This window comes from Macaca thibetana, chromosome 8, assembly GCF_024542745.1.
Source record: "Macaca thibetana thibetana isolate TM-01 chromosome 8, ASM2454274v1, whole genome shotgun sequence".
Taxonomy (NCBI): Eukaryota; Metazoa; Chordata; class Mammalia; order Primates; family Cercopithecidae; genus Macaca; species Macaca thibetana.
Genome location: NC_065585.1, coordinates 125,598,882 through 125,625,931, shown reverse-complemented (window position 1 = coordinate 125,625,931; position 27,050 = coordinate 125,598,882). Strand labels below are relative to the sequence as shown.

The following is a 27,050-nucleotide window of genomic DNA, read 5'->3' as shown; positions in this document are numbered from 1 at the left end:
GCTTTTGTTTCTACTTCTTTTGCTTTAACAAATCTACTTACTCATATACATCCAATGATTCCTTTCTGTCTCGTGTAATCACACAACCCTCCCCAGACTGGTTGCCTCCCAGGATAAAGTAGGCTGGGGCCAGTATCTTGGTCTTGGTCAATATATTCTTGGCTTCCTCATAACTATATAGAAACATTTAAAAAGAAAAATGAAACTTTTTTTAAATTCACTAAATAACTTCATTTATAAGTTTTACTTTAAGTTCTGGGATACATGTGCTGAACATGCAGGTTTGTTACATAGGTATACATGTGCTATGGTGGTTTGCTGCACCCATCAACCCATTATCTAGGTTTCAAGCCCTACATGCATTAGGTATTTGTCCTAATGCTCTCCTTCCCCTTTTACCCCACCCCCCGAAAGGCCCTGTGTATGATGTTTCCCTCCCTGTGTTCACATGTTGTCTTTGTTCAGAACATCCCATTATGAGGATGATGGTGGGAAACATTTTTAGATGACTTAGAATGGTGTTTGGTGGCTCAAGCCTTAATCCCAGTTCCTGTCAGGAGATCGAGACCAGCTTTGCGTGGTGGCGGGCGCCTGTAGTCTCAGATGGTGGGAAACATGAACCCGGGAGGCAGAGCTTGCAGTGAGCCGAGATCACGCCACACTTTAGATGGGAGACACAGCGAGACTTAGAATGGAAATGTTTAGCTCTGTAGAAACTAAAGGAAAACAAGTATCTAAGGAACGTATTCTTTATTTATTTTTATTTTTAGAGATGGGGTCTCACTATGTTGCCAAGGCTAGTCTTGAACTCCTGGGTGCGATACTCTTGCCTTTGCCTTCCAAAGTGCTGGGATTACAGGCATGAGCCACCACGCCCAGCCACAAAGTGATTTGTAAAAAAGGATGGTGAGCAATGACTCTGGGAAAACCAATCCCTGACCCTGTATGGTGAACACTGAGATGGGAAGTGGGAATCTTAGGAAGTCCCTCTAATCTGAAGGAGAAACAAAGTGGCCTCGAGAGATCATCTTCCACCCTTACTGTCCATGCCTTTCACTGAACAATAGAACAAAGGGAAATAATATTACAGTATATAGGACTTAGAGAATAGAAAGTAAACCTTCTTGAAAATTAGGACTATTGAAAATTGAAGTGGCCGGGCGCGGCGGCGCAAGCCTGTAACCCCAGCACTTTGGGAGGCCGAGACGGGCGGATCACGAGGTCAGGAGATCGAGACCATCCTGGCTAACACGGTGAAACCCCGTCTCTACTAAAAAATACAAAAAAACTAGCCGGGCGAGGTGGCAGGCGCCTGTAGTCCCAGCTACTCGGGAGGCTGAGGCAGGAGAATGGCGTGAACCCGGGGGGCGGAGCTTGCAGTGAGCCGAGATCCCGCCACTGCACTCCAACCTGGGTGACAGAGCGCGACTCCGTCTCAAAAAAAAAAAAAAAAGAAAAGAAAATTGAAGTGGGTTATCAAAGAACACTACTAACATTAAATCTTATTCCCTGGGAAGTATTAAAAGTAGGATTGATGCCCATTTATTTGGACGCAGTGCAGGCTGAATGAAGGAAAGGGTAGTTTTGCTATTGTAAGATTTCTATACCAAAGCAGGATATAACTTACAGGCTAATATGTACTACATTTTGTATTTATTTATTTTGTTTTTTTGAGATAGAGTCTTACTCTGTCACCCAGGGTGAAGTGCAGTGGACTGATGCCAGTTCACTGCAGTCTCGACCTCCTTGGGCTCAGGTGATCCTCCCACCTCAGCCTCCTGAGTAGCTGCGACTACAGGCATGTGCCACCATGCCTGGCTAATTTCTGTATTTTCTGTAGAGACAGGATTTCGCCATGTTGCTCAGACTGGTCTCAAACCCCTGGGGTCAAGTGATCTGCCAGTCTCAGCCTCCCAAATTGTTAGGATTACAGGCATAAGCCACTGTGCCTGGTCTGTACTACCATTTAAATGAAGACTTTACTGTAGGATGTTGTTCTGTGTGTGGGTGATTTTTTTTTCTGTACACCAAAAATATTCATAGGTGCCTCTCAGAATGTCAGTATCCCTAGTGCTAATTTTAAGTAATTCATTTCTTTGCTATAAAACACACAATATGCACAAAGAAAACATGAACAATTCCACGAGTCTCAGAGGTTCACCTAAGAAACTCTGCAATAGCTCCTCAAAGAATTGTTAAGCTGGAGCTTAACAAATATTTTTATTTTTAAATATGAGTAATTTTAAATAAATATTTGATAGTAAAGCAATGAAACACTTTACCTTGTGCTATTTTCCAGAACTGTTCTAGTGAGAAACCCTATCCACATGGCATCTTTCTTTCCCAAAATCCATTCTAGAATACCTGGAAGAGATCGAACACACTGTCAGGAACTCGAAGAGGTTAGACTATATAACCAGTCAGGAACCGGAAGAGGCTGGACAGTGTAACCAGTCAGCAACCGGAAGAGGCTGTACTATGTAACCAGTCAGGAACCAGAAGAGGCTGGACTATGTAACCGTCAGGAAAGGGAAGAGGCTGGACTATGTAACTATCAGGAACCGGAAGAGGATGGACTATGTAACCAGTCAGGAACCGGAAGAGGCTGGACTATGTAACCAGTCAGGAACCGGAAGTGGCTGGACTTTGTAACCAGTCAAGAACCGGAAGAGGGTGGACAATGTAACCAGTCGGGAACCAGAAGAGGTTAGACTTTGAAACCAGTTAGGAGCCGGAAGAGGTTGGACTATGTAACCAGAAAGCACAGTCCAGTCATCTTCATAAAAAAAGCTCTGAGATTCCCATTTCACTTGAGAATGCTCTACTTACCCAGATAACCACCATTTACACTGAAACGTTCATTCAGTGTAAGACTGAACAGTCCCTGAGAAAAAGACAAAGCAACGAAGTCAGAAACATCAACCATGAGCTTTAAGGCCCTGTCACCACTGTACTTCAGAGTGGGATATAAAGGCCTAGCTTGGGTAATGGAGAAGGCAAAAATAAATCAAAACCATGCAAGGCTTTTTAAAAAGTTCAAAGCATTTCTGATTCTAGTATGTGACATAAGTAGGTGGGGTATCACTGGCTACGTTTTTTGGACAGGAAACTGAAGGTCAGAGAATGAACGCCTGACTTGCCTAAGTGAGTGGCAGACCCAGGACCAGATCCCAGATTATGACTCCCAGCCCTTGACACCCGGCCACATGCTCTTTATCCTAGAACAGGCTCAGAAACCTCCATTTCCTTTCTACTCGTCTCTACCACGGGATCTCATACCTATGAAGTGACAAGAAGTACAAGGGGATGAAATGGGGCTTCATATTCCCTTTAGGTCCTCATATTCTTAGATTTCACCTTTTACATAACAGTAATAGGACAAAAAGCTACCTGTGTAATTATTTAACAACAGAGTCCTTACTGGTTTGAATCCTGTTAACATGCCCACATAGCCAGCAAAGCTTGAAGCCTTGAAGACAGTTTTGTTGTTTCTTTGGAAGTCCAAATTCACCGTTAAAGGTTTTAGTTCCTCAGTTATGACCCAGGTATCATTATTTATGTTCCACCTACAAAAGACAAGTTTCAGTGGCATTTAAGAAACACAGTGATAATGATGATGAACATGATGATGAGGGCCAGGCATTACACTGGGAGCTTTATCTACCGAGTCACCATGATCAATCCTAACAAGACCTTTACAATATGATACCTTTATTCTGTTTTCCAAACGATAAAACTGAGGTTCACAGAAGTCGGGTAACTCTCCCAATATCACACAGCTTATAAATAGTGAGCCTCAGATTCAAACACAGAATGCTAATTACAACACTCTTATTTTTTCAGAAAGGTCAAGATGGACACATACAATAGAAGAGTGTGCCCCTCTTGTCTCAACACTCAGTAATCCATTTATCTTCACTTATGATCACATTTTGCGTGTGACTTGAGACTTATTTTTCATTAATGTAATACAAACTACTCTTCTTACAGAATTAAACAGTTCCTGTGGTTTTTTTTTTTGAGATGGAGTCTCGCTCTGTCACCCAGGCTGGAGTGCAGTGGCCTGATCTCCACTCACTGCAAGCTCCGCCTCCCAGGTTCACGCCATTCTCCTGCCTCAGCCTCCCGAGTAGCCGGGACTACAGGTGCCCACCACCGCGCCCGGTTAATTTTTGTATTTTTAGTAGAGACGGGGTTTCACCGTGTTAGCCAGGGTGGTCTCGATCTCCCGACCTCATGATCTGCCCGTCTCAGCCTCCCAAAGTGCTGGGATTACAGGCGTGAGCCACGCGCCCGGCTTTTTTTTTTTTTTTTTTTTTTTTAGATGGAGTCTGGCTCTATAACCCAAGCTGGAGCTCAGTGGCAGGATCTTGGCTCACTGCAACCTCTGCCTCCTAGGTTCAAGCAATTCTCTGCCTCAGCCTCCCAAGTAGCTGGGATTACAGGTGCCGGCCACTACACCTGGCTAATTTTTGTATTTTTAGTAGAGATGGGATTTCACCATCTTGGCCAGGCTGGTCTTAAACTCCTGATCTTGTGATCCACTGGCCTTAGTCTCCCAAAGTGCTGGGATTACAGGTGTGAGCCACCATGCCTGACCCTGTGTTCTTTACTTACCCAAGAAATACTCCAAAATCCATGTTTCTCCCATGTATTAGATGACCTATTTAAAAGTAGACAAAAGAGACGTGTAATAGCAGTTAAGATTCTAAATCAAAGCTGGACAATTAACTTTGATTAATTAATTTATTTTTGAGACAGAGTCTCGTTCTGTTGCCCAGAATGGAGTGCAGTGGTGCGATCTCAGCTCACTGCAACCTTTGCCTCCCAGGTTCAAGCAATTCTGGTGCCTCAGCCTTCCACATAGTTGGGATTACAGACACATGCCACCATACCCGGCTAGTTTTTTTTTGTATTTTTTTTTTTTTTTTTTTAGTAGAGATGGGGTTTCACCATGTTGGCCACGCTGGTCTCAAACTCCTGACCTCAGATGATCCACCCGCCTCGGCCTCCCAAAGTGCTAGGATCACAGGTGTAAGCCACCATGTCTGGCCTCTAATTTTGATTAATTTATATTTACAACTGTTTCTTCAAACAATAAGAAGTAAGAAACATCCTAATATCCTAAGCCTTCACTAGATGGGACTGTTGTCACTGTCAGTCTGCCAGACAACCCCACAAAATCTGAGAGCACAGGTTTCAGGTAAGATCAGAATATGGGAAAAGGAATCAATGGTCCTATTTTGTTTCACTATCACATGGTTCTACCAGGACACAGAAATCTGAGCCTCAATTACTGGGATTCATCCAATGTTCCCCTTCAGGCATCATCCCCTAGAGCAGGACACCTCAAGGGTACGGTACAGGCAGATTTATACCCAGAGAAGAGGTCGAAGATCACGGTGAGTTAGCGAAGTTGTCCAGTGCTTTGTACTCTGGGGACCAGTTAGGAAAAATATGAGAAAGTGAGGCTGGTACACACTGGGTCACCTGGCTGGGAAAGGATGAGAGAATGTGTGTTCTGGGCCTCAAGAAAAGGACAGATGTCATGACATACATGAAGATAAGGAAGTACCTCCTGCGAGCACTTCTATTAAATCATGTGGATGGGTATAAATAGACTATGAGGAAAAGAAGAATGTTTCTAGCCCTGAAACATTTCTTCCAGGTTTTTGGCATGTTTCAATTCAACTTTAATAGGCAGTATAGTAGTCTTAAAATAAGGAGAATTTTCAGTACACTCATAAAAATTTACCAAGAAATAGGCCGGGCGCGGTGGCTCAAGCCTGTAATCCCAGCACTTTGGGAGGCCAAGGCGGGAGGATCACGAGGTCAGGAGATCGAGACCATCCTGGCTAACATGGTGAAACCCCGTCTCTACTGAAAAATACAAAAAACTAGCCGGGCGAGGTGGTGGGCGCCTGTAGTCCCAGCTACTCAGGAGGCTGAGGCAGGAGAATGGCATGAACCCAGGAGGCGGAGCTTGCAGTGACCTGAGATCCGGCCACTGCACTCCAGCCTGGGCGACAGAGCGAGATTCCGTCTCAAAAAAAAAAAAAAAAAAAAAAAAAAAATTGCCAAGAAATAAAAAGCTCTATGCAACACACACAGAATTTATGTAGCAAGCCCAAAGTTTAGAAGTTCTAATTCCATTTATTTAGAAGATTCTTCTTTATGTAGTGCTTCATACTGCCCACCCTCCCTGAGTGCACAATTACCTTTTTTGTCTTCTGCTACTATCGAAGTACAAAGGGTAAAAAACTCGTAAAAAATATTGTATGAAATAATCTCTCCTATGAGAAAAGAAAGGAAAATTTTGTGTTAATATACAGAACCATGACGATGGGAGAAAAATTTGTTTTAAGAAAAAGTTTAAGTATTTTCATTGTGTGAGTGTGCGTTTTGGCCAGTGGATCTGTGCTGGAACGGCCGGCTGGACAGTGGTTTTCTTCCCCGGCTGGGACTCTCTAGACTCAAGATGAAACAAGTCACCAAGGAGGCACCCTTTGGACCAGCTGAACATCTGGGCAAGTTGCACCTGTTCTCCAGCATCATGTCAGAAATGTTTATCAACATGCTTCATTTTGATTTTTCTTTTGGGAGCATAAATACGATCATTTAATACAACTGGCTCTTGGCTGTTTGCTTGAAATATATTTTGCCCAGATTTTTAAACTGTGACTAAAATTTCTAAGGTGAAAAAAGAGATTCAAGAACTATTAATCAATAACTATTAATAAAATTAGTACAGAGCTGCCAAGACACTCCATTCTAGGGCATTTTATTTTTTGAATACTTTCCCAAAATGTATAATACTGCTATTTAGCATTTAATTCAAAGATAGGTAATACATTTCATTTCCGTCCTATTTAACATTAACATGTTAAGCTCAACATGTTTTTTTCACCCAAATCCAATGCTTATTTTATTTCCATTAAATTTCTAATTTGGTGAAATTCTACTTATTTTATTATAAATTTATAATAATTTATAATTATATAAATTTACATCACTTATACATCATGTTATTCTTCTTAATCCAGAAGGTATTTATATTTGGTATTGATTTGCTAGAGTTCTTTACATAATAAAGGAATTAGACGTGTTTTTCATAAAGGCAGTTAGCAGCTATTTCCAGTATGTTGACTATCTTTTAAATCATTTTTTTAAAGAAGCAGCACACAAAACTGGCCACTGATTTTCACAAATTCTCAATCATCTCTCTTATAAAATGAAGGTACTATTGGCTATTTAAAATAACGACACTACTGCTTTGGTAGCTTAAAGATAAAACTTTTGGGGTCGTGGGGAAAATCTTTTTCATTACATGCCATGAAGCTTAAATTGAAATTTTAATAATAGCTTCCCAAACCATCCATATCTAAGAATAATTTTAATGAATGACATGCAAGGCCTTCTCCCTGAAAACAAAAGATACTGCTCAGAGAAATCAATAACCTAAATAAACGTTGAGAAAAACAAACTTGGAAAAATTATACTACCTAATTTTAAGACTTACTATAAAGCTTTAGTAACTGAGGTAGAATAGCATTGATACAAGGAAAGACAAAGAGGTAAATGAAACTTAACAGTAATTCTCCAAACAAAACAACATATATATAATCACCTGTTTGTATATACATATACACATGTGTGTGTGTGTGTATATATATATGTATTGTACACTTATATCAAAGACACCACTGCAATTTGCTGAGGAAAGGATTGCCTTCCGAATTAATAGTGTTTAACTGGATATACCATATGAGAAAATCCTGAACCTTGACCCTTAAGTCATATAGCATATACAAAAATAATTCAAAATAGATCATAGGCCTAAATGTCAAAAGTAAACATTAAACATCTGGAAGAAAATACATAAGCATATATACGACTTTGGCCTAGGCCAAGATTTCTTAAATGGATACAAAAGGCACTGCTCATAAAAGAGAAGACTGAGGTATTAGACTTCACTAAAATTAAAAATGTCTGTTCATCAAAAGACACCAGTAAGAGAATAAAAATGAAAGTCACAGACTGGGAGCAGATATTCAGAATCCATACATCTGACAAAGGGCTTATATTCAAAGTATGTAAAGAATTCCTTCAATCTAATTTTTAAAAGGGCAAAAGACCTTAACAAGCCCTTCTCTAAAAGAAACAAAGAAACCAAAAAAAAAAAAAAGTCAAGAAAGTGTTCAATCTCATTAGTCATCGAGGAAATGCAAATTGAAACTAAAATGGGATACTGTGACACTCAACAAAAAGGCTCAAGTAAAGACTGACACTATCAAAGAAAAAAAGGAAAAAGACAAGACCGACACTCTTACGAGGAGAATTATCAAGCGGAGAAAACTGAATCACACTCTGCTGATTGTCAACTGCTGGAATCACTGTGGAAAATTGGCAGAATCTACAAGGCTAAACATACAATTACTCTATAACCCAACGGTTCACTTCCTAGGTATATATCCAGAAAAATGAGCACACAGACCCCCAAAAATGTACTAGAATATTTATAATTCATCTATTCTTAATATTGCAAATCTGAAAACAACTCAAATACCCTGTTCATGGAGTAGCACACTACCCATAACGAAAGCACAAGAATCACACCCAACAGTTCATATCATTCAGTTCTACTTACATAAAGTTCACGAAGAGGCAAAACTAATCTACGGTGGCGTCAGAATAGTGGTTACTGGAGGAGGCAGTATTTTCTGCAAAGGGGCATGATGGAGCACTGTGGAGTGCTGGGCTCTTCCGTATCTTGATCTGAGTCATGGCTACGTGCATGTATGCATTTCTGAAGCTTCACTGAGCTGTATACGTGAGACCTGTGCACTTTGCTGTATGTATATCACACCTCAATGGAAATTTGTAAAAGAGTTTAATTACTTTTTTTTTTAAAAGCTTCTAAGTGAACTTTACCTAAAGGTATATCAGTAACAGCGGCGATACCCTTCATTTCCTCTTCAAAAGGGCCAGGAAAGTTGCCAAGTAGGCCAGGCTGGAAAACAAATATATTAATAAAAGCATTTAACCTAAAAAACATAGTTTGAAATCTAGTTCTTTGACATATAATTTGTTCTAAATACTGCTATCACAATAAGTGATAGGAGTTATTTTTTAAAGCATTTTTACATCATGTGGTTATAAAAAGATTCTATATAATATACTATAGACCAGATTCTCAGACTGTTTTTCCTGTCTTATTTTTCCATCGTTCTCCAGCGAAGGCAGGAACGAGAGTAATTCCACCTGGATGACATAACCTGACCCACACCACAAAAACATCAAAACAAGCACTCCTTGTGTCTCTGCATGAATTCACCCTGTAGCCATTGGCACATACCCTTCTTACCATTTCCTTCCCACACGCACGGAGATAAACCTGAACTAGTCTATCCACAGCCTTGTGTCATGGTTAATGGCTGATCTTTGGCTAACATGAAGTAACTGCATTCTCTTAGCAAACCATAGACTTTAAGCAAATTCAGTGGTGGACATCATATATTTATTCTCAATGGCAACTACTAACATCTAGATCACAACTTAAGTTCACAGCCTTTTGCTGAGATAATGTGTTTAAAATTCACAAATCTCATTTTTTAAACCAACTTGGTAATTATATGCAATGTCACCTAAGCATATTATTTTTTTTCCCCCTAGGAACTCAAAGCATTGCCCAAGTGGAATGTTCCAGCCATTTAACAAACAAATGTGACAATGGGTATTTATTAAACACTTATTACATCCAAGCACTATGCTTTATACACAGTATGTCATTTAATCCTTACAACCACCCATATGAAATACATATTAGTAAGTATTATTCTCCCTGATGAGAAAACTGAGGTTTCATAGGTTAAGGAACTTTCCCTAGGACACACAGCTACAATGTGACTGATCCAGCCTTAAAACCCAGTATTGTCCGATTCCAAGGCGTGGCACAAAAACACTCTGCAATGCTGCCCTCCCTGATAACATTCAGAGTAGAGGGGAGATTAAGGCATATGGGGTACGTGGGGACCTCATCCTCTTTTGCTCCTGCCAGCGTTTTTTGTTTTGAGGAAGTCTGGTAAGTTTGAACATAAAGGATAGCCTGAAACAAAAGCTCTGAGAGCATGAACATGAGGGATAATGGGTTTGGTGCTTGGCAGGTACTAGTGTCATAGGGAGGATGTGCCCAGAGCACTCAGCCACTAGGGCAATGATTCTCAACCATGGGAGATTCGGAAATATCTAAGGACATTTTTGGTTGTCACAACTGAGGGGGTGTTACCAGCATCCCTGGGTAAGGGCCATCCTGCAATGCACAGGACAGCCCCATGACAAAGAGATACCCACCCCAGGTTGGGCATCCTGAAATGTAGAGGACAGCCCTGCAACAAAGAGATAGATACCCATTCCAGACTGGGCATCCTGAAATGTAGAGGACAGCCCTGCCACAAAGAGATACCCACCCCAGGCCGGGCATCCTGAAATGTGTAGGACAGCCCCATGACAAAGAAATACCCAACCTAGGCGGGGCATGGCAGTTCACACATATGATCCCAACACTTTGGGAGAACACTTTGGGAGGCTGAGGCGGGAGGATCGCTTGAGCCCAGGAGTTGGGAGACCAGCCTGGGTGACATAGCAAGCCTCCGTCTCTACTAAAAATTCAGAAAATTAGCTGGGTGTTGTGGCACATGACTGTAGTTCCAGCTACTCAGGAAGTTGAGGCAGGAGGATCCCTTGAGTCTGGGAGATCAAGGCAGCTATGAGCTATGATCACGCCACTGCACTCCAGCTTGGGCTACAGAGTGAGAGGAGTGAGGTCTCAAAAAAAAAAAAAAAAAAAAGCTGCCCAACCCCAAATGTCATTAGTGCCCAAAATCTGCCATCAAGTGCAATGAGGATCCCTTTAACAGTTCTAGGGGCCAGGCCCTAGGTGTTTCATTGGTTCTGCGTTAACAAAAACGGGGCTGAGAAATGGAGTGAGAAATGGGAGTCTTCCTGTATGACCAGGATGAAAATGAAATGGTTTGGTGATTGCGCAGAAACACTCAACCCAAATGAGTTTTGGGGTCAGAGCTACCAAGGAACTCTACAGAATAGGGGGCCAGGCTGAGTACATCATTTGGTCATAATTTGGTCATATCTAGGAAAAAAAAATCTCTGAATGTCCCTGAGATACCTAAGAAAAAAAACCAAGTCTTCAATAGTGAACTCACTGATAAAGGGAAGGAAACACCATATTCCCAGATGAAGGATGTTTATCTGCCCAGTGTCGTAATGTAGTCCCATCCTTTTACGAAACCATAATTTGCTATGCTGTTACCCTAATATGACCAATCCCCCAAATTTAAGTCCCTCTGAAGTTCTCACAGTGAGCTAGATTCACGCACATCTGTCCCAGTCCCTGCGAAGAGGCTGTTGAATTATGCCCTTAAATAAATACCTGAGCATTTTCTGATTTTTGTGTGTAACGTGTATGTGCTTAACATTTATTGTGAGAAATAATATTTCTTACCAATTTTTCATCCACTATCTGCATAACTTTTCCACTTGGGACGAATGTATTTACCATATTCTTCAGAGAATTCACTATAACTTTTAGCTGAAAAATAAATAAAATGCTTACTAAAAGATATAATGAAATGCTGTCAAGATTACCTTTTGGCTTACCCATATGTAGGTAAAAGAGAGTGCTATTTGACAATTTTTATATATATATAAAATATAAATATAAAATATATATTTATAAATATATATAAATAATTAAATATATATAAATATAATTAAATATATATAAATATAATTAAATATATAAAAATATAATTAAATATATATATTTATATATATAAATATAAAAATATAAATATATGTATTTTTAAAACAGGGTCTCGCTCTGTCACCCAGGCTGGAGTGCAGTAGCACCATCTCGGCTCACTGCAATCTCTGCCTCCCGGGTTCAAGGGATTCTCCTGCCTCACCCTCCCAAGTAGCTGGGATTACAAGCGTGCATCACCATGCCCAGTTAATTTTTGTATTTTTTTTTTTTAAGAGTTGGAAATCAGCTTGGGCAACATGGAGTTTCACTGTTGCCGCCCAGGCTGGAGTGCAATGGCACAATCTTGGCTCACCGCAAACTCCGCCTCCCGGGTTCAAGCGATTCTCTTGCCTCAGCCTCCCAAGTAGCTGGGACTACAGGCATACACCACCATACCTGGCTAATTTTTGTATTTTTAGTAGAGACGGGGTTTCATCATCTTGGCTAGGCTGGTCTCAAACTCCTGACCCTGTGATCCACCCACCTCAGCCTTCCAAAGTGCAGGGATTATAGGCGGGAGCCACCGCGCCTGGTTTAATTTTTGTATTTTTAATAGAGATGGGGTTTCACCATGTTGGCCAGGCTGGTCTTGAACTTCTGACCTCAGGTGATCCGCCTTCCTCAGCCTCCCAAAGTACTGGGATTGATTACAGGCATGAGCCACCATGCCTGGACTCAATTAATATATTAATACAGTAAGTCTAATTTTATCTTTAAAGTGAATTTAATTCTTAATGATTTACATGAAGGGAGATGACATAAAGGGAAAGAAACCAAGATAAAGTTTACAAAACAGAACAAAGGCTACAGAGGAATGACTTCTTTTCCTCTACTGTCATCTATTGTATATAGCAGAAAGGTATCAAAAGCATATTCTGTGGGTAATTTCATGAAGTGTTCTTTTAAAAATACAATAATATTTAATAAAGTTAGAAATAAAAGATTTAACACTCAATCTTCACAGTCCTTGGGGGGAAAATAAATAAATAAAATAAAAAATATGGCCAGGCATGGTGGCTCATGCCTATAATCCCAGCACTTTGGCAGGCCAAGGCGGGAGGATCACTTGAGGTCAGGAGTTGGAGATCAGCTTGGGCAACATGGCAAAATCTTGTCTCTACTAAAAATACAAAAATTAGCCGGCATGGTGGCAGGTGCCTGTAAATTCCAGCTATTCGGGAAGCTGAGGTGGGGGACTTGCTTGAACCCAAGAGGCAGAGGTTGCGGTGAGCTGAGATCGTGCCACTGCACTCCAGCCTGGGTGACAGAGTGAGACTCTGTCTCAAATAAATAAATAAATAAATAAGTAAAATAAAAAATAAATAAAAGATTTAAGCATCATAGCATACCATTGGTGCCTTGTCAACCATCAATTCATGCCATCTTTTGTAGGGTGGTAAATCAAGATTTATGGTGTACCATGGAGCTGGACCTCTGTACCTGTAATGAGAGGTGTATCATCTTGAAACGATGAAAGGGTTTTTTGAGAGGGTTAGATAACATCTATAAGGATATAAGAGAGGCATAGTCTTAACGACAGTGTCCAATTTGATTACCCAAACCAACATTTGGAAAGACAGTTCATTCTCTACCTAGTGCTTCTAGGTTGAGCACACAATCGTAAGTGGTCACAGAAATCTTGGAATAGAATGATCTAGTAGGGAAGGTTCATGTGAATTGGTTTTCTATGAAAAAATCAACTATGGCTTAAGAGCTCTAACCTAATTATCACTGATGGGAAATACCTCCCATTTTTTTCCTCCTAAATATCTGCAAAGATTTAGTCTAGGCTCTGGACAATTCTCCAATTGATTTCCAGTTTCAGAATTCTCTCAGTGAGTGTAACACCATTGCCAAACCATTGTCTCCAGTGTTGGCTTCAGGAAGATCATCACTCTCTAAGCCCCAGAGTAGCAACATGTATTATCTTCCCATGACCAGCTTCAAGAACCTTCATGATTCTGTCAGCCATCCTCATCTTCCCTATTATATACCTCTTCTCTTCTCATTTTTCTGTACAAAGTCCAAGCCCGAGCCATATTCTGTCATATCCTTTCTCCAACTTCCTACTCTTTAACTTACGAGTAGCAATTTCTGAGGATATAGCAACATCCACTCACTTATCAAGGGAGCTGGGCCGTATCTCTGGTGGATGAATTCTATAACTATTTTTGTTGCTATAGGAATATTATTTTCCGGCCCTTGTTACTAAACTGAAATAGCTTTTAAGGGTGTGCCATTTCGTGGTTTATCAGTATAAACCTATGCCTAAAAATAATCATCATCTGTTCCACTGATCTGCTCCTGAGACGGGTAGGGTGACTCTGGTATGTGCCACAATGACACCAGTCACCTAAATAGAAATGTTATCTAGATTTATGTCCATAGCTGGAGATGGGCTATTACCTAAGTCATGAACTGTGGTTCTATTTATATTTCCACTGTCATAAATAATTACTTTGTTCTCTAAATAATGCTGTGTAACTGGGGGCCCTGGTACGTGTATGAGGTTTTATGAAACTGTTAACTAGCAGACACCCAGGTTGTGATTTAGACAAAAGAAAAGCATACTCAATTTTGGAAACGTACATTTAAACAAAATCACAGTGAATGAATTTTCTTCTTCTCAAAGCATTTTCAAGTTCCCCATTGTCTAGGAGCTGATATCTACATGAAATACTACAATACTTATATTCCAGAAAAAAAGCTTTTCATCACGACAAATTAATTCCATTTCTGATGGACCATAATTTTGCATGTAAAATTTTGTCCCACAATTCAGTAAGTAATTATTGTTCCCCATCCATATTACGGGCAGGTGTTACTAGCCTTCCCTCTCCCTTCAAGTGTGCACTTAGATTTCTAAGTTTAGTAGCACAGATAACTCAGCGGCCTGTTGGAGCAATGCACGTCGTCCCTGTGAACTCTAATCAGCTGCTCCTCACCTCATAACACACAACCAATCCCAAATCATGCCTCTGTATCTGCCATAAAATCCTGATCCTTTTTCAGCCGAGTCTTGGGTAGGCTCATGGATCTCCCAGAGGCGATGAAGAGGGATGAACGCAACACAACGGACAGACAATGAAGGGATTACAATGAAGTGGGGATAAGACTACACAGACCTCTCTACCATCAAACCTGAGCTAATTAGAATTTGAGAGAACTGGTTAATCTAATAAACAAAATTATTTTAATAGCTAAAGCTTAGTCACAATCGCACATTTTACCTCTCATTAAACAGTTTTCTAAAACATTTCAGTATTTAACTTGTGCGCCTCAATTTCCCCATAAGAATAAAAGAGCATCCACCTTATAATAGCAGCGAAGACACTACATGAAAAATGCAAAAAAAACCCAAAACAAAACAAAAAACACTTAGCAGCACTGGCATTCAATCAACGGTAGTTATCACAGTGTATTTTCCTACTTCACTGCAAACAAGAAATATCATTTCATCATTTTCGAGACTTAGTGTTTGCAATGTCCATGCGATTCATAACATCAGTAACATCGCCTGAACCCACATGGCTACCCGGGTCGCATGGAAACTAGTCCAAGTGACACAACACACACATTTACAAATAAGAAAGCAGGTGCTAGCCATCCGGTGAGCAGTGGGAAAGAAATGCTGAATGCGACTCAGATGGATTCAGGGGTGACCTGGCTATCAGTTCCTTTATCTCCAGCATTGGTTTGACTAGCCATGCTGGCCAAACAGGTTATCTTTTTCTTTCCTCATATTTGCCCATGGATGCTGCTCAAATCTATGCGCTTAATTGAAAAGGATGATCTCACAGGACAGGACAACTGTTTGTCATTCAGAGGTATATAAATACCACACTTATCTCCTAGATCTCAAGATCCACTGATAAGAGTTCAGAGAGGAGAAGGATGAGAGCAAAGCTGGGGCTTTTTGTGTAGGAAAGCAGGCTGGTGTGGTAAAAAGTAACCTAGCAGAAAAATGAAGGCAAGGAAAGAAACACACGTTATGTCTACGTATACATGTGTATGTGTTCAGGGGTATATATGTATGTATATGTGTAGGTACGTATGTGCGTATGTAGACACACACTCACACGCACATGGCAATAAGGAATCAGTAAAATGCCCAATCAACAAAGGTTTATGGTTTCCAATTACAGGGCATTCAATTTACAGACACATGTAAAGTGCACCTAAAAGAGAGTAGAAACGGCCTTAAACATGGAAGGCACCTCATTAAATGTTCAATGAATCGGGCCAGTAAGACCAGCTGAGACACACAATCAATTGGTAAGGCAAACATGTCACTGAAGACCAGAAGGATGCCAGTGATGACAGAAAGGAAGACTTTCAGAGAGCAGGCCATTGAAGAAAGAGCTGGAATGAACACGGGCCCCGAACACCATCCAAACGGGTTACCTCTAAATTACTTCCTGCCAAATACTGGCCTCTTTCTACATAAAGGCAAGTAAGTCAAAATAATTTAGTTTATTATAGTTTCACGCTATCCGGGACAGAAGCTATTTAGAATACATCCTTTAGACAACAGCAGTACAACATATATAATTTGGAATGTTGCAGAAACTGAGAATGTCATCTTGATATCACCTGACAGAGTTGTACTGTTTTCCCCTACAACCAGCAGGCTACTTTCAGCGAGAGGGCAGTGTAGGAGAGTAAGATCACCATCCCCTATACTTGTTCCTTCTTTTCTCTGTTCTGTACCCTCTGGGTCTGCAAGCTGTTATTATGGCTTTCTCACAGGCCCATTTAAACACTGAGGATTTGCAAAGACCAAAATCTAGACTAAAAATATTAATGTTAAACACAGTGAATCATGACACTGGTCCTCCTCTTAGGTGTTCCAATCCTGTTCTGTCCTCGATAGCTCTGTTGTGCCAAGCTTTATTTTGAGAACGTATCACATATGGGGTCCTATGCTTTTTTGTTCCAAAATAATTTGGTGGTTTATAATCCAGGCACCACAGAGAATCACAGGTTATTTCAAATACAGCCCTTATATTTGTCAAAGATGAGAAAAACCACTTCGTGGTAGACAGAAGAATTTAGTGGAGAATGAAAATCCTTTTTTTCTTTTTTTGGAGACGGAGTCTCGCTCTGTCACCCAGGCAGGAGTGCAGTGGAGTGATCTCTGCTCACTGCAAGCTCCACCTCCCAGGTTCACGCCATTCTCCTGCCGCAGCCTCCCAAGTAGCTGGGACTACAGGCACCCGTCACCACGCCTGGATAATTTTTTTTATTTTTAGTAGACACGGGATTTCACCGTTTGCCAGGATGGTCTCGATCTCCTGACCTCGTGATCCACCCGCCTCAGCCTCCCAAAGTGCTGTGATTACAGGCCTGAGCCACCACGCCTGGCTGAAAATGTTTTTCTTTCCGCTGATACGCTAGCAATGGGCATTTGAATCGGAAGATATTTTCATATTTGTCCAAGATCGCAGCCAAATGCATAATACGCAAACCTGAGAAACAAACCTCTGTCTCAGAATGGAAAACATGACTTAAGATTTTATTCACTACCATTAGTTTATGAGCAATTATTACAGAGAGGAGAAACTTCGCAAAGGTCAAAGGGAGTTTTCATCATCTGATGTTTACTCACGTTGGTCCTGACGGAGGATAGGTTGATTTTCTGCAGTCTTCTGTCCACTAAAAAGCAAAGAAAATTAAGTTTCAGAAAATAACAAATGCTTGCTAATGGAATAAGCAATTTCAAAAGCAGTTAATCTGTGAAGACAAAATCAAGTCTGATTTTGCTCTTTTACACCATTTCAATGCCTCTTTTTTTTTTTTTTTTTTTTTGAGACGGAGTCTCGCTCTGTTGCCCAGGCTGGAGCGCATGCAGTGGCGCGATCTCCGCTCACTGCAAGCTCCGTCACCTCCCGGGTTCACGCCATTCTCCTGCCTCAGCCTCTCTAGAAACTGGGACTACAGGCGCCCGCCACCACGCCCAGCTAATTTTTTTGTATTTTCCGTAGAGATGGGGTTTCACCGTGTTTGCCAGGATGGTCTCGATCTCCTGACCTCGTGATCCGCCCACCTCAGCCTCCCAAAGTGCTGGGATTACAGGCGTGAGCCACCGTGCCCGGCTTCAATGCCTCTTAAAAGAAGTCTTTTCCTTCCAAGAAAACTTGTAAAATCCTACACCATTAAGTGGATTTTCAGTTTCAATTCAATTTACGAAAGTGCTAGATGTTATAATTTGGCTCTAATATTGCAAATATATTGAGTAACAAACAAATGTAACAAAGCAGATGGAAAATGTTTATGTTAGAGAGGCTGACTTAGCACTAAAAGTAAATGACCTGATAGGATGTGTTATCTGAACTTACCAGCCATGTGTATTGCAACCTGTCCTGGGATTTGCCTCCCAAACCAGATTTTCAGGGCACACAGCACAGGGCCCTTCATCACCTTTCCATAACTTACCATCCCAGCCTCATCTCCTGACACTCCCCTTAGTACTTATGCAAGCACTTCCTATGATCTCTTACCCTTCCAAGCCTGTGCCATTCCCTCTTGCTAGAACGCCTTTTCCTTACTGCTGGTTCTAACTTCCAAGATTCAGTTCAAGTATTTTCTTTCTTGTGAAGTCTTCATCTATCTTCCATATAAAAATAGTCATACCCTCATTTATACTCTCACAGCATTTGTACACATGCACATCACCACGTTTATGACACTGCATTATAATCATTTGTTCATGTTCCTCATCAATACCAGACTATGCTCCTTGAGGCGAGGATGGCCCCCAACACTGAGGTCACTGCCTGAGACAATGAATGAACGAGACTGTTTTAGGGAGAGTTCTCCAAGCTTCGTGGCAAAATAGAATCTTCTCCTAAACTTATCCAAAAAAGTCCACATAGATTTATGGTTCTTTTGTTACTCATTCAACGTATCAAGTGTATTTATCTCCTTTCCTCTGGAGAACCAGTACTGTGAAAGTAAAATAATTGTTTTAAAAAAGTACAAACCCAAAATAAGATAAAGTAGAGTAGGTAAGAAAACTCTTGGAATTGTAGCTTGAGCTCAGAAAATGTATCTGCTGCAAAGCCGTGTAAGAATGGGGGTCTAGCATCTTGTTTTAACTTTGGTAACAAGGGGAATATATACAGTAGGTTGACATTACCTGTGATTCAAACATTAGCTGTCAAATTTGCCTTACCACAGTATAAGTTTCTCATATATGTGTGGCTTTGTCTTATAATTTTGGGTTGAATTCATTAAGAAACAATATCAAGTCTGTAGCAAAAGCTAATTTCCAAAGCCATTCATGTTCAATAATAGTGGCTGGGGGCAGTTCTTGTTTAGAAAAACTTCAGTCTCAAATGTGAACTCGAAGACTGCAAAACTTCATAGCTACCAAGACATCTAATGGCTCTGTCACAAGAGACATCAGGATATCTGGCCTCTATTTCTGACAAAAATTCACAGAAATGATGATAGTTATATCCACAAGAGTAAATGAAGCTCATGGTTTACACTGCTGGTTCAATAACACATGAGATTCCAATACTTTCCATAAAGTACCTGAAAAGGAATCCTCTAATAAATAACCATAAGCTTTAAACACCTTGCATGTTCCCAAGTTTTGTGAATTTACTCAACTCAGCATTTTCTACTCACAAATATTACCACTGTCAATTTGTATATATCTTGGCAGATTCCATTTCAGGTTAAACGGAATCACTATTTTCTCAACTTCTTTGAAAACATCCTCGCCTATAGTTGTTTTACACAGATTCAGAGGCTAATTCTTCAGTCACTTCAAACTTGGCACTGATCATCTAATAAATATCAACAACTGATCAGTTATCGGTACGTTGAGAGTCAAGAAAAATCATTCAAAATCACATGCTTTGTTCTTTAATTGATATTGATGTTGCTCCCGAAGTCCAGGACAAGGGTTCTCATTTAACGACATGTAAAATAATTTCATTTTCCCTGGACACAATACTTCTGCTGCTACAATCGAATACAATTTAGTTAACCCACCGTTGGTAAATGGCTTTCCTTATTTTGCTAATAAATGAGCTACTTAGACACTTATTTGGGTTGCAGCTTAATTTTACTTTGTAAAATTTATAAATAAATTCTGCTGTGATGAGATACTCCGCTCTATATTTTCTTGTTTATCTGACCATTGTTTTCCTATGAGTTGGGAATACTGTGATGCGTACTTAACCCAAGTGCTTAATTTTATGACCACGTTGTGGACATAAGACCCTGCTCCATTAGTGACTTGCAGAAAGTTACACAGCTGGTGACCGAATCAGAGTCAATGGCTTCCCCTGCTCTATCGAACAGCTTCCCACAGAGATAATAAAACCAATGCCTCACTTTAATTCCTAACAATAATCTGCACTTAGTTCAGGGCTTCTGATGACCACTAGAATCAACTCGGCAAATTAATGACTTCTATCCCTCCCTAATAATTAAATTTGCACACCCTGGGTTCCAAAGCCAAAATAAACATCAGATTACAGGCACATTCCTTACTGTGAGCGAAGTTGAAAATGCTCTGTCAAGGATTAGCAGAGAATGTGACCTGCCCCAGAAGTAACAGCTAAAGAGCAAGCTAGCAACAATACATGTGGGAGTCTGAGGTTGATAATGACTCTTGGTTGCAATAAACAAACATGAAATCGGCATAGAATGTGATGGCAAGAAAACGGGATAAATGTGAGAGAAAATAAGAAAGTCAGCAGCTATGAGACTACAGTATTTCAGGGACTCACATGGCATGAACGCCTAAGTCATTTATGCAAAATGGTTAGTTTTAGGGGTAGGGTGGAAAAAAGAGCTACTTCTTCACCCTCAAAAAAGAATTCTATAGGGAGACACAGCTTCAAAACCCATGAAACATAATTATATATGCCCTAAATTTGTAGCCCTAAAACATAATTATAATGAACTTATTTAATGTTATTTAAAGTTTCTTACTATCCCCAACTTTATACACACTTTTGATTACAGACAACTCTATTAAGGTAAGTAGAAACTTAAATAGATGATACATAAATATTAGAAACAGATGACATGAACAGAGATTATGTGGTCGGGATGGTATACTATGTTACACCCTATCACAGGAAACAAAATCCAACTTAGAATTAATTCTCTCTAACCCTCTCCCCCCAGTCCCTCTCTTTCTCTTTCCCTCTCTCTCCCTCCCCTTCCCTGCCTTTCTCCCTGCCCCCAGTTGTCTCCTCAGAGTGGAGAGAACTGGTAAAAATCTGATGTTTCCATGCATGTGAAGCTCTCTAGGCCAGGTGTGGTGGTTCATGCCTGTAATTCCAGCACTTTGGGAGGCTGAGGTGGGTGGATCACCTGAGGTCAGGAGTTCAAGGCTAGTCTGGCCAACATGGCGAAACCTCGTCACTACTAAAAATGCAAAAATTAGCTGGGTGTGGTGGCATGTGCCTGTAATCCTAGGTACTCGGGAGGCTGAGGTAGGAGAATCCCTTGAACCCAGAAGGTGGAGGTTGCAGTGAGACAAGATAGCACCACCGCGCTCCAGCCTGGGTGACACAGTGAGACTCTGTCTCAAAAAAAAAAAAAAAAAAAAAAGAAAGAAACTCTCTGGAAAGTGTTTTTAAAAGACTGCTTGGGTCAGCAAATTCTCTAATTTTTCTGGTTATTTGATAGAAACTTAAGCCTCTTTGTCCTCCCCATTCATTAAGAGAAACTAATTACAGAGCTACTGAACGTAACGTTCTAAAAAACACAAAAATATAAAGACAATAGTATTTCATTGTCTCAATGAATGCTCCAGACCCTTAAAAAATGACATAACTTGTACAGCTCCTTAAAATATTTGAGCCCTACAGAATTAGGAGACCCTCAATGAAATGTATGCGTCTAACAATGAACTTTAAAAGTCCAGAAAGCCCTTGTGTGCTTGTCTTATTCAAATACTCAGAAAGAGACAATGAAAGATAATCTAAAATTATATACCTCGTCAGTTTTCATACCCATCAGAAGCCAAACGACTCTCGCAAGACAATTTTTCATTCAATTCTTGAATTCATCAACAACTATTTTCCAGATAAGTTTTTCCTATAATGTCCTCTTATGTACAACTCAGCAGAAACACTGAATGCGAAGAGGAAGGTTTCTTATGTGTATAACAAGTCACATGAGCTTGTCAATGTTTTCACTTGTCTTCTGGGCTTTGATGCAATGGCATCCTATTACGCTACTGATATTTAAGCCAAAGGAATGTGAATAAACCCTCCATGAGAGGAAGGACCTCATCTATCTCATTGGCGGACGCATTCCCAGCATGTAGGAGTCAGGCACACATAGTAGGCAAGCAGTATTTGTTGAATAAGTGAACAGATTACACCTGTGTGTTCCTTCTTTGGGAGAAGTAGGGAAAAGCAGATGAAGCACAATAAATTCCTCGGCCAGATGCGGTCTATGAGATTTCTGGCAACTGTGTGAAAATCATTGCTAAAGCTGATTCAATAGCCAATGTCAACAATGTTGACATATGCTGTTAACTCATATGAGAAGTTGATGCATAAAAATAAGTTTACTTTGGCAATTAATTACTAAGCCATTATGTTTCATCTTCACACATCTTAAGAAGTGGGTCAGGGCCGGGCGCGGTGGCTCAAGCCTGTAATCCCAGCACTTCGGGAGGCCAAGACGGGCGGATCACGAGGTCAGGAGATCGAGACCATCCTGGCTAACACGGTGAAACCCCGTCTCTACTAAAAAAAATACAGGCCGGGCGCGGTGGCTCAAGCCTGTAATCCCAGCACTTTGGGAGGCCGAGACGGGCGGATCACGAGGTCAGGAGATCGAGACCATCCTAGCTAACACGGTGAAACCCCGTCTCTACTAAAAAAATACAAAAAACTAGCCGGGTGAGGTGGCGGGCGCCTGTAATCCCAGCTACTCAGGAGGCTGAGGCAGGAGAATGGCGTAAACCCGGGAGGCGGAGCTTGCAGTGAGCTGAGATCCGGCCACTGCACGCCAGCCCGGGCGACAGAGCAAGACTTCCTCTCAAAAAAAAAAAAAAAAAAAAAAAAATACAAAACACTAGCCGGGCGTGGTGGCGGACGCCTGTAGTCCTAGCTACTCCAGAGGCTGAGGCAGGAGAATGGCGTGAACCCGGGAGGCGGAGCTTGCATTGAGCTGAGATCCGGCCACTGCACTCCAGCCTGGGTGACAGAGCAAGACTCCGTCTCAAAATAAATAAATAAATAAATAAATAATAAAAAATAAAAATAAAAATAAAAGAAGTGGGTCAGACTTATTACTGAGAGCAGCCATCTCTCCCCTCTAGTTCCTTTCCTGTCGATCACCCTCAGCCTACTGCAAGCTATTTTCTGCCCCCAACACTGCTCTGGCCGAGGTGACCAATGACCTCCAGTTGCCTAGTATCATAATACTGTTGACATCTCAATAATATTCAACATAGTTAACCCATCCTAGTCTCTTCCCTGAACTTCCTGTCCCACTTACTCTTCTGTTTTGTTTTGCTTTGCTGTGTGTGTGTGTGTGTGTGTGTGTGTGTGTGTGTGTGTGTGTGTGAGGAAGTTTCCCTCATTGCCCAGGCTTGGCTCACTGCAACCTCTGCCTTCCAGGTTCAAGCAATTCTCCCGCCTCAGCCTCCTGAGTAGCTGGGACTACAGGCCTGAGCCACTATGCCCAGCTAATTTTTGTATTTTTAGTAGAGATGGGGTTTCCCCATGTTGGGCAGGCTGGTCTCAAACTCCTGACCTCAGGTGATCCACCCGCATTGGCCTCCCAAAGTGCTGGGATTACAGGCGTGAGCCACCGTGCCCAGCCTGCCCTGTTTTAACTTTGGCAATTTCTCCTCTTCCTGACACATACATGTGCAATCTCTAGTCCTCTTTCTAGGTGAGTTCATCTGCTCCAAGGGCTTCAAATAATATCATTATGCCAATGACTCTCAGTGTCTCTCTTCTGAGGGCCAGTACGAGTGGCCTGCTGAATGTTTCTCTGCCACCTGAGATTTAACACATACCCCAAATGAAAACGATCCCCATTCTTTAGCCCCCAAGCTTTCCCCTCCCCATGTTTCCTGGCACTGATGCCACCATTCGCCCAGTGAAGCACTTCGGTAATGTGCAGGTCACGCTGACACCTCACTCCCTCATCCTCACCCAATCCTTCCTTCTGCTCATTTGCCCTCCTGATTTTTTTCTAGAACATCTACTTCTCTCCCTCACCCCTGGTGCCACCATCCTTCAATGCACCCTGTTTCTTTTCTAGACCAGTCTCCTCACATCTACCCTTGCTGCCCTCCAATCCAGACTCATCTTTTCAAAGTGAAAATGTTATCTTGGCTAAAACCATTTAATGGCCTCCCATTGGCTGGTTCCAGATTCTCCAATTTTTTAGGATAAATTTCTGAATCCTTAGTAAGAGTCTAAAGAACCCTGGATGATGTCATCTGGTGCTGTCTCTCCAGACAGTCCTTGTGCAACTGTCTTCACCATCATCTCTTAATAGGCTCCTAAAAAATTCAATAATGAAGAAAAACTCAGGAGGACCTTAACATATGAATATTGTGAAAAGTCTCAAAAACAAACAAAAAATCCCTACAGATGTTCCAAATCAAATGACTTGTTTCCAATTTAAAGCCAGTTCTCATTATTCATATTTATCAAAAGTAGTTTTGAAATATCTTTTGCTACCACGAGGCAATAGTTTATCATATAACGACTCCAACCAAAAAACTGCTTCTTCTTCTCAGAGAATGAAGTCACGGAACTTCTCTAAGGTTCTAAAGGTCCTTTTGGCCCATGGATCCCAGGATTCTCCAGGCCAGTAAAAAAAATTAATGAGGCCTTGGCACAGGAGGGTCCAAATTTTTATTCTGTCAAATGGAGATGTTAAAACAAAACAAATTCCATGCCCACAACATCTACCTCTGCCGTTAGCTGATTTTTAAGAACGTGTTAGTAACAATGAAAACTGGAAGTCCATACAATCAGAATAAAGATTAACATTCTAAATTAATAATTTTAGTTTTGCATTCTTACTTTTCTGATTTCATTGAAAACAGCTTCCCAAACTGACACCAGTGGCCAGACTAGACTTTGCTAATCGCTGTTCTAGGTAAGAACTATTACATCCATTGAGAGGTTGTTGATTCTTCTTCTGAAAATAGCTATCAAAATACTTTTGCTAGAATAAATAAAGCTATTGAGAAAGAAGAAAAAACAGCCTCCAACACCTGAAACTGCTCTGAGTTCCACAGCTATATCTCAATATTATTACAAGCCCATCTGACACTCACAGCCCGGTAAGCTCTGTTTTCCTCCTGGACATAAACAATCTCACAGATAGCTACCTCGGATAAGATTATTTGGAGACGTGACAAAGAAAGACAAAGCAATGCCACTTGAGGATTTTGTCCAAGCACAGACAAAAACAAGGTCACCTGCAACGCACAAAACACCAAGCATCCCCTTCTCTTGCTAAGTAGAATGACTATTGCTTCCTTAGTCATAGAATTGCCTTTTTTTTTTTTTTTTTAATTATACTTTAAGTTCTAGGGTACATGTGCACAACGTGCAGGTTTGTTACATATGTATACATGTGCCATGTTGGTGTGCTGCACCCATCAACTCGTCTAACAGCATTCTATCTACAGCAAAGCCCGGTTCCTTAGTCTTACCCCAAATCATGCAACCAAAGTTCAAATTCTGTAATGGGTTTTTTTCTATAATCCACCGTCGCTCATGGTGTGTGTTCTTATTTGCCTCAAAGAACACTAAACCCAATTTGTTCAACTCATAGTGTGTTCCTGGTGGTCTTTGAATGAAGGGCCCTGACAGTAGCAAAGTATCAAACTCTTTCAAAATTCCGGTAATACCAACTACCCTCAAGCAAATTAATTCCCTACCCACGGTAGAGCAATTTTATTTTACGGCCTTTCAATCGAGTCCGCATATATGTTCTGTGCATTTTTCTATTACAAGAAAAACTGTATATACTATTCTGGATTCTACTTTTATCTGCTAAACATTATATCAGTTTTAAAGGCTAAGTCATATCCCAACATGATTTTAAAGAATTTCTCCTTACAGGTATAAAAGAAGAGAAAGTACATCTTGCCTCCACTTTCAATAACCTACCTAAGCTATTCAAGACCATCTCATATTCAGCCTCAGGCCAGATGCGCCAGGTTCCTACTTATCCGGTCTGTTGGCAAAGACAAACGCAGTCTGACTGCTTTATAAAGAAATGAATTATGAAAGAGTACTAGCGTCAAGAGTACTCGGGCGTTAGGCATGTTCAGTAAACAATAGTGTAACCTCTGGCTAAAGATTTTCTCACTCTAGGTCTACTTCCTCTTGTGTAAAATAAAAGGGTCACGCTAGTCCCTCACTGTCTCTCGCAGTTAGGAAGTCCGTGGCCCTGTGACTTGCTCTTGGGAAAGAGCCACGGGACAGGCGATCCCATGACTTGGGTGCAAAAGGCCACAGGGGGCCCTATGGGGCATGCCCAGGGCTGCTAGCACTGCCCAGGCTTGGGGCCACTCAGCGTTTCCCAGGGCCCTGCAGTATCCTGAGCTGAGCTCCTGAACTTCGGAAGAAAGCACCTGGCCATCAGGCAGTCTGTCCTTGAGTGAGTAATGCACACAGGTCTACCGGAACATTTTATTTAAACAGTTCAAAATGCAAGGGCCTGGAACTGGTTATTCAAGTACACTCACTCAAATTTGCGAATATGCGAATCACTTCCAGGTATCCTGCAGAGATCAGGATTTCCTTTAAAGGTGTTCTAGTTCCATCCAGGTAGCACCGAATCAACCGAGGACGGAGTTCACCAGCCCGCTTTGAACCCACATCCCCGTGCACGAAACCGCAGACCCCCGAAAAGACGCTGTCCAGCACCAGGTGTTCCTCGTCCCCGCCCGCCCCGCCACACCTGCGCCTCCATCCGCGCCCGCACCTGCACGCCCCTCTCTGCGCCTCGGCTCAAGCTCACTCACCGGCGGCGCGTGCTGCGCGACAGCACAGCTGACGGCGGCAGCCAGGAGGACTAAGGCGAGGCGACTCCGGCCCAGCATCGCTCCGGGGACCAACGCCACTCCTCGGACGCCAGCAGAGGCAAACAGAAGAGCCGCCTGGGCCGGGGGCAGGCCACGCCCCCCTCCGCCGCGTGACCCGCGACCTGGGACCGCACCATCCCAGGCAGTAGGGGAGCACTCGGAGGAGGCAGGACTGGAAGGAGA

At 41.5% G+C, this 27,050-nt stretch overlaps 1 protein-coding gene across 2 annotated transcripts in view; it reads right to left on the bottom strand.

The window, feature by feature from the left end:
• Positions 1 to 26,971, bottom strand: part of ASAH1 (N-acylsphingosine amidohydrolase 1) — a 30,411-nt gene extending 3,440 nt beyond the window's left edge. Inside the window, exons 1-11 of one of the 2 annotated variants that reach the window (XM_050801871.1) lie at positions 26,808 to 26,971; positions 17,427 to 17,473; positions 13,168 to 13,258; positions 11,519 to 11,605; positions 8,932 to 9,010; positions 6,219 to 6,293; positions 4,618 to 4,663; positions 3,422 to 3,566; positions 2,830 to 2,884; positions 2,283 to 2,364; positions 42 to 173 (exon numbers count right to left, since the gene is read on the bottom strand). In XM_050801871.1, the coding sequence (XP_050657828.1) occupies positions 42 to 173; positions 2,283 to 2,364; positions 2,830 to 2,884; positions 3,422 to 3,566; positions 4,618 to 4,663; positions 6,219 to 6,293; positions 8,932 to 9,010; positions 11,519 to 11,605; positions 13,168 to 13,258; positions 17,427 to 17,473; positions 26,808 to 26,885 (917 nt within the window). In that variant the 5' untranslated portion in view covers positions 26,886 to 26,971. Of the gene's footprint in view, positions 1 to 41; positions 174 to 2,282; positions 2,365 to 2,829; positions 2,885 to 3,421; positions 3,567 to 4,617; positions 4,664 to 6,218; positions 6,294 to 8,931; positions 9,011 to 11,518; positions 11,606 to 13,167; positions 13,259 to 17,426; positions 17,474 to 26,767; positions 26,787 to 26,807 lie in introns of those variants that run through there. The other variant, XM_050801872.1, reaches the window with a different exon arrangement.
• Between the last annotated feature and the right edge of the window lie 79 nt (positions 26,972 to 27,050).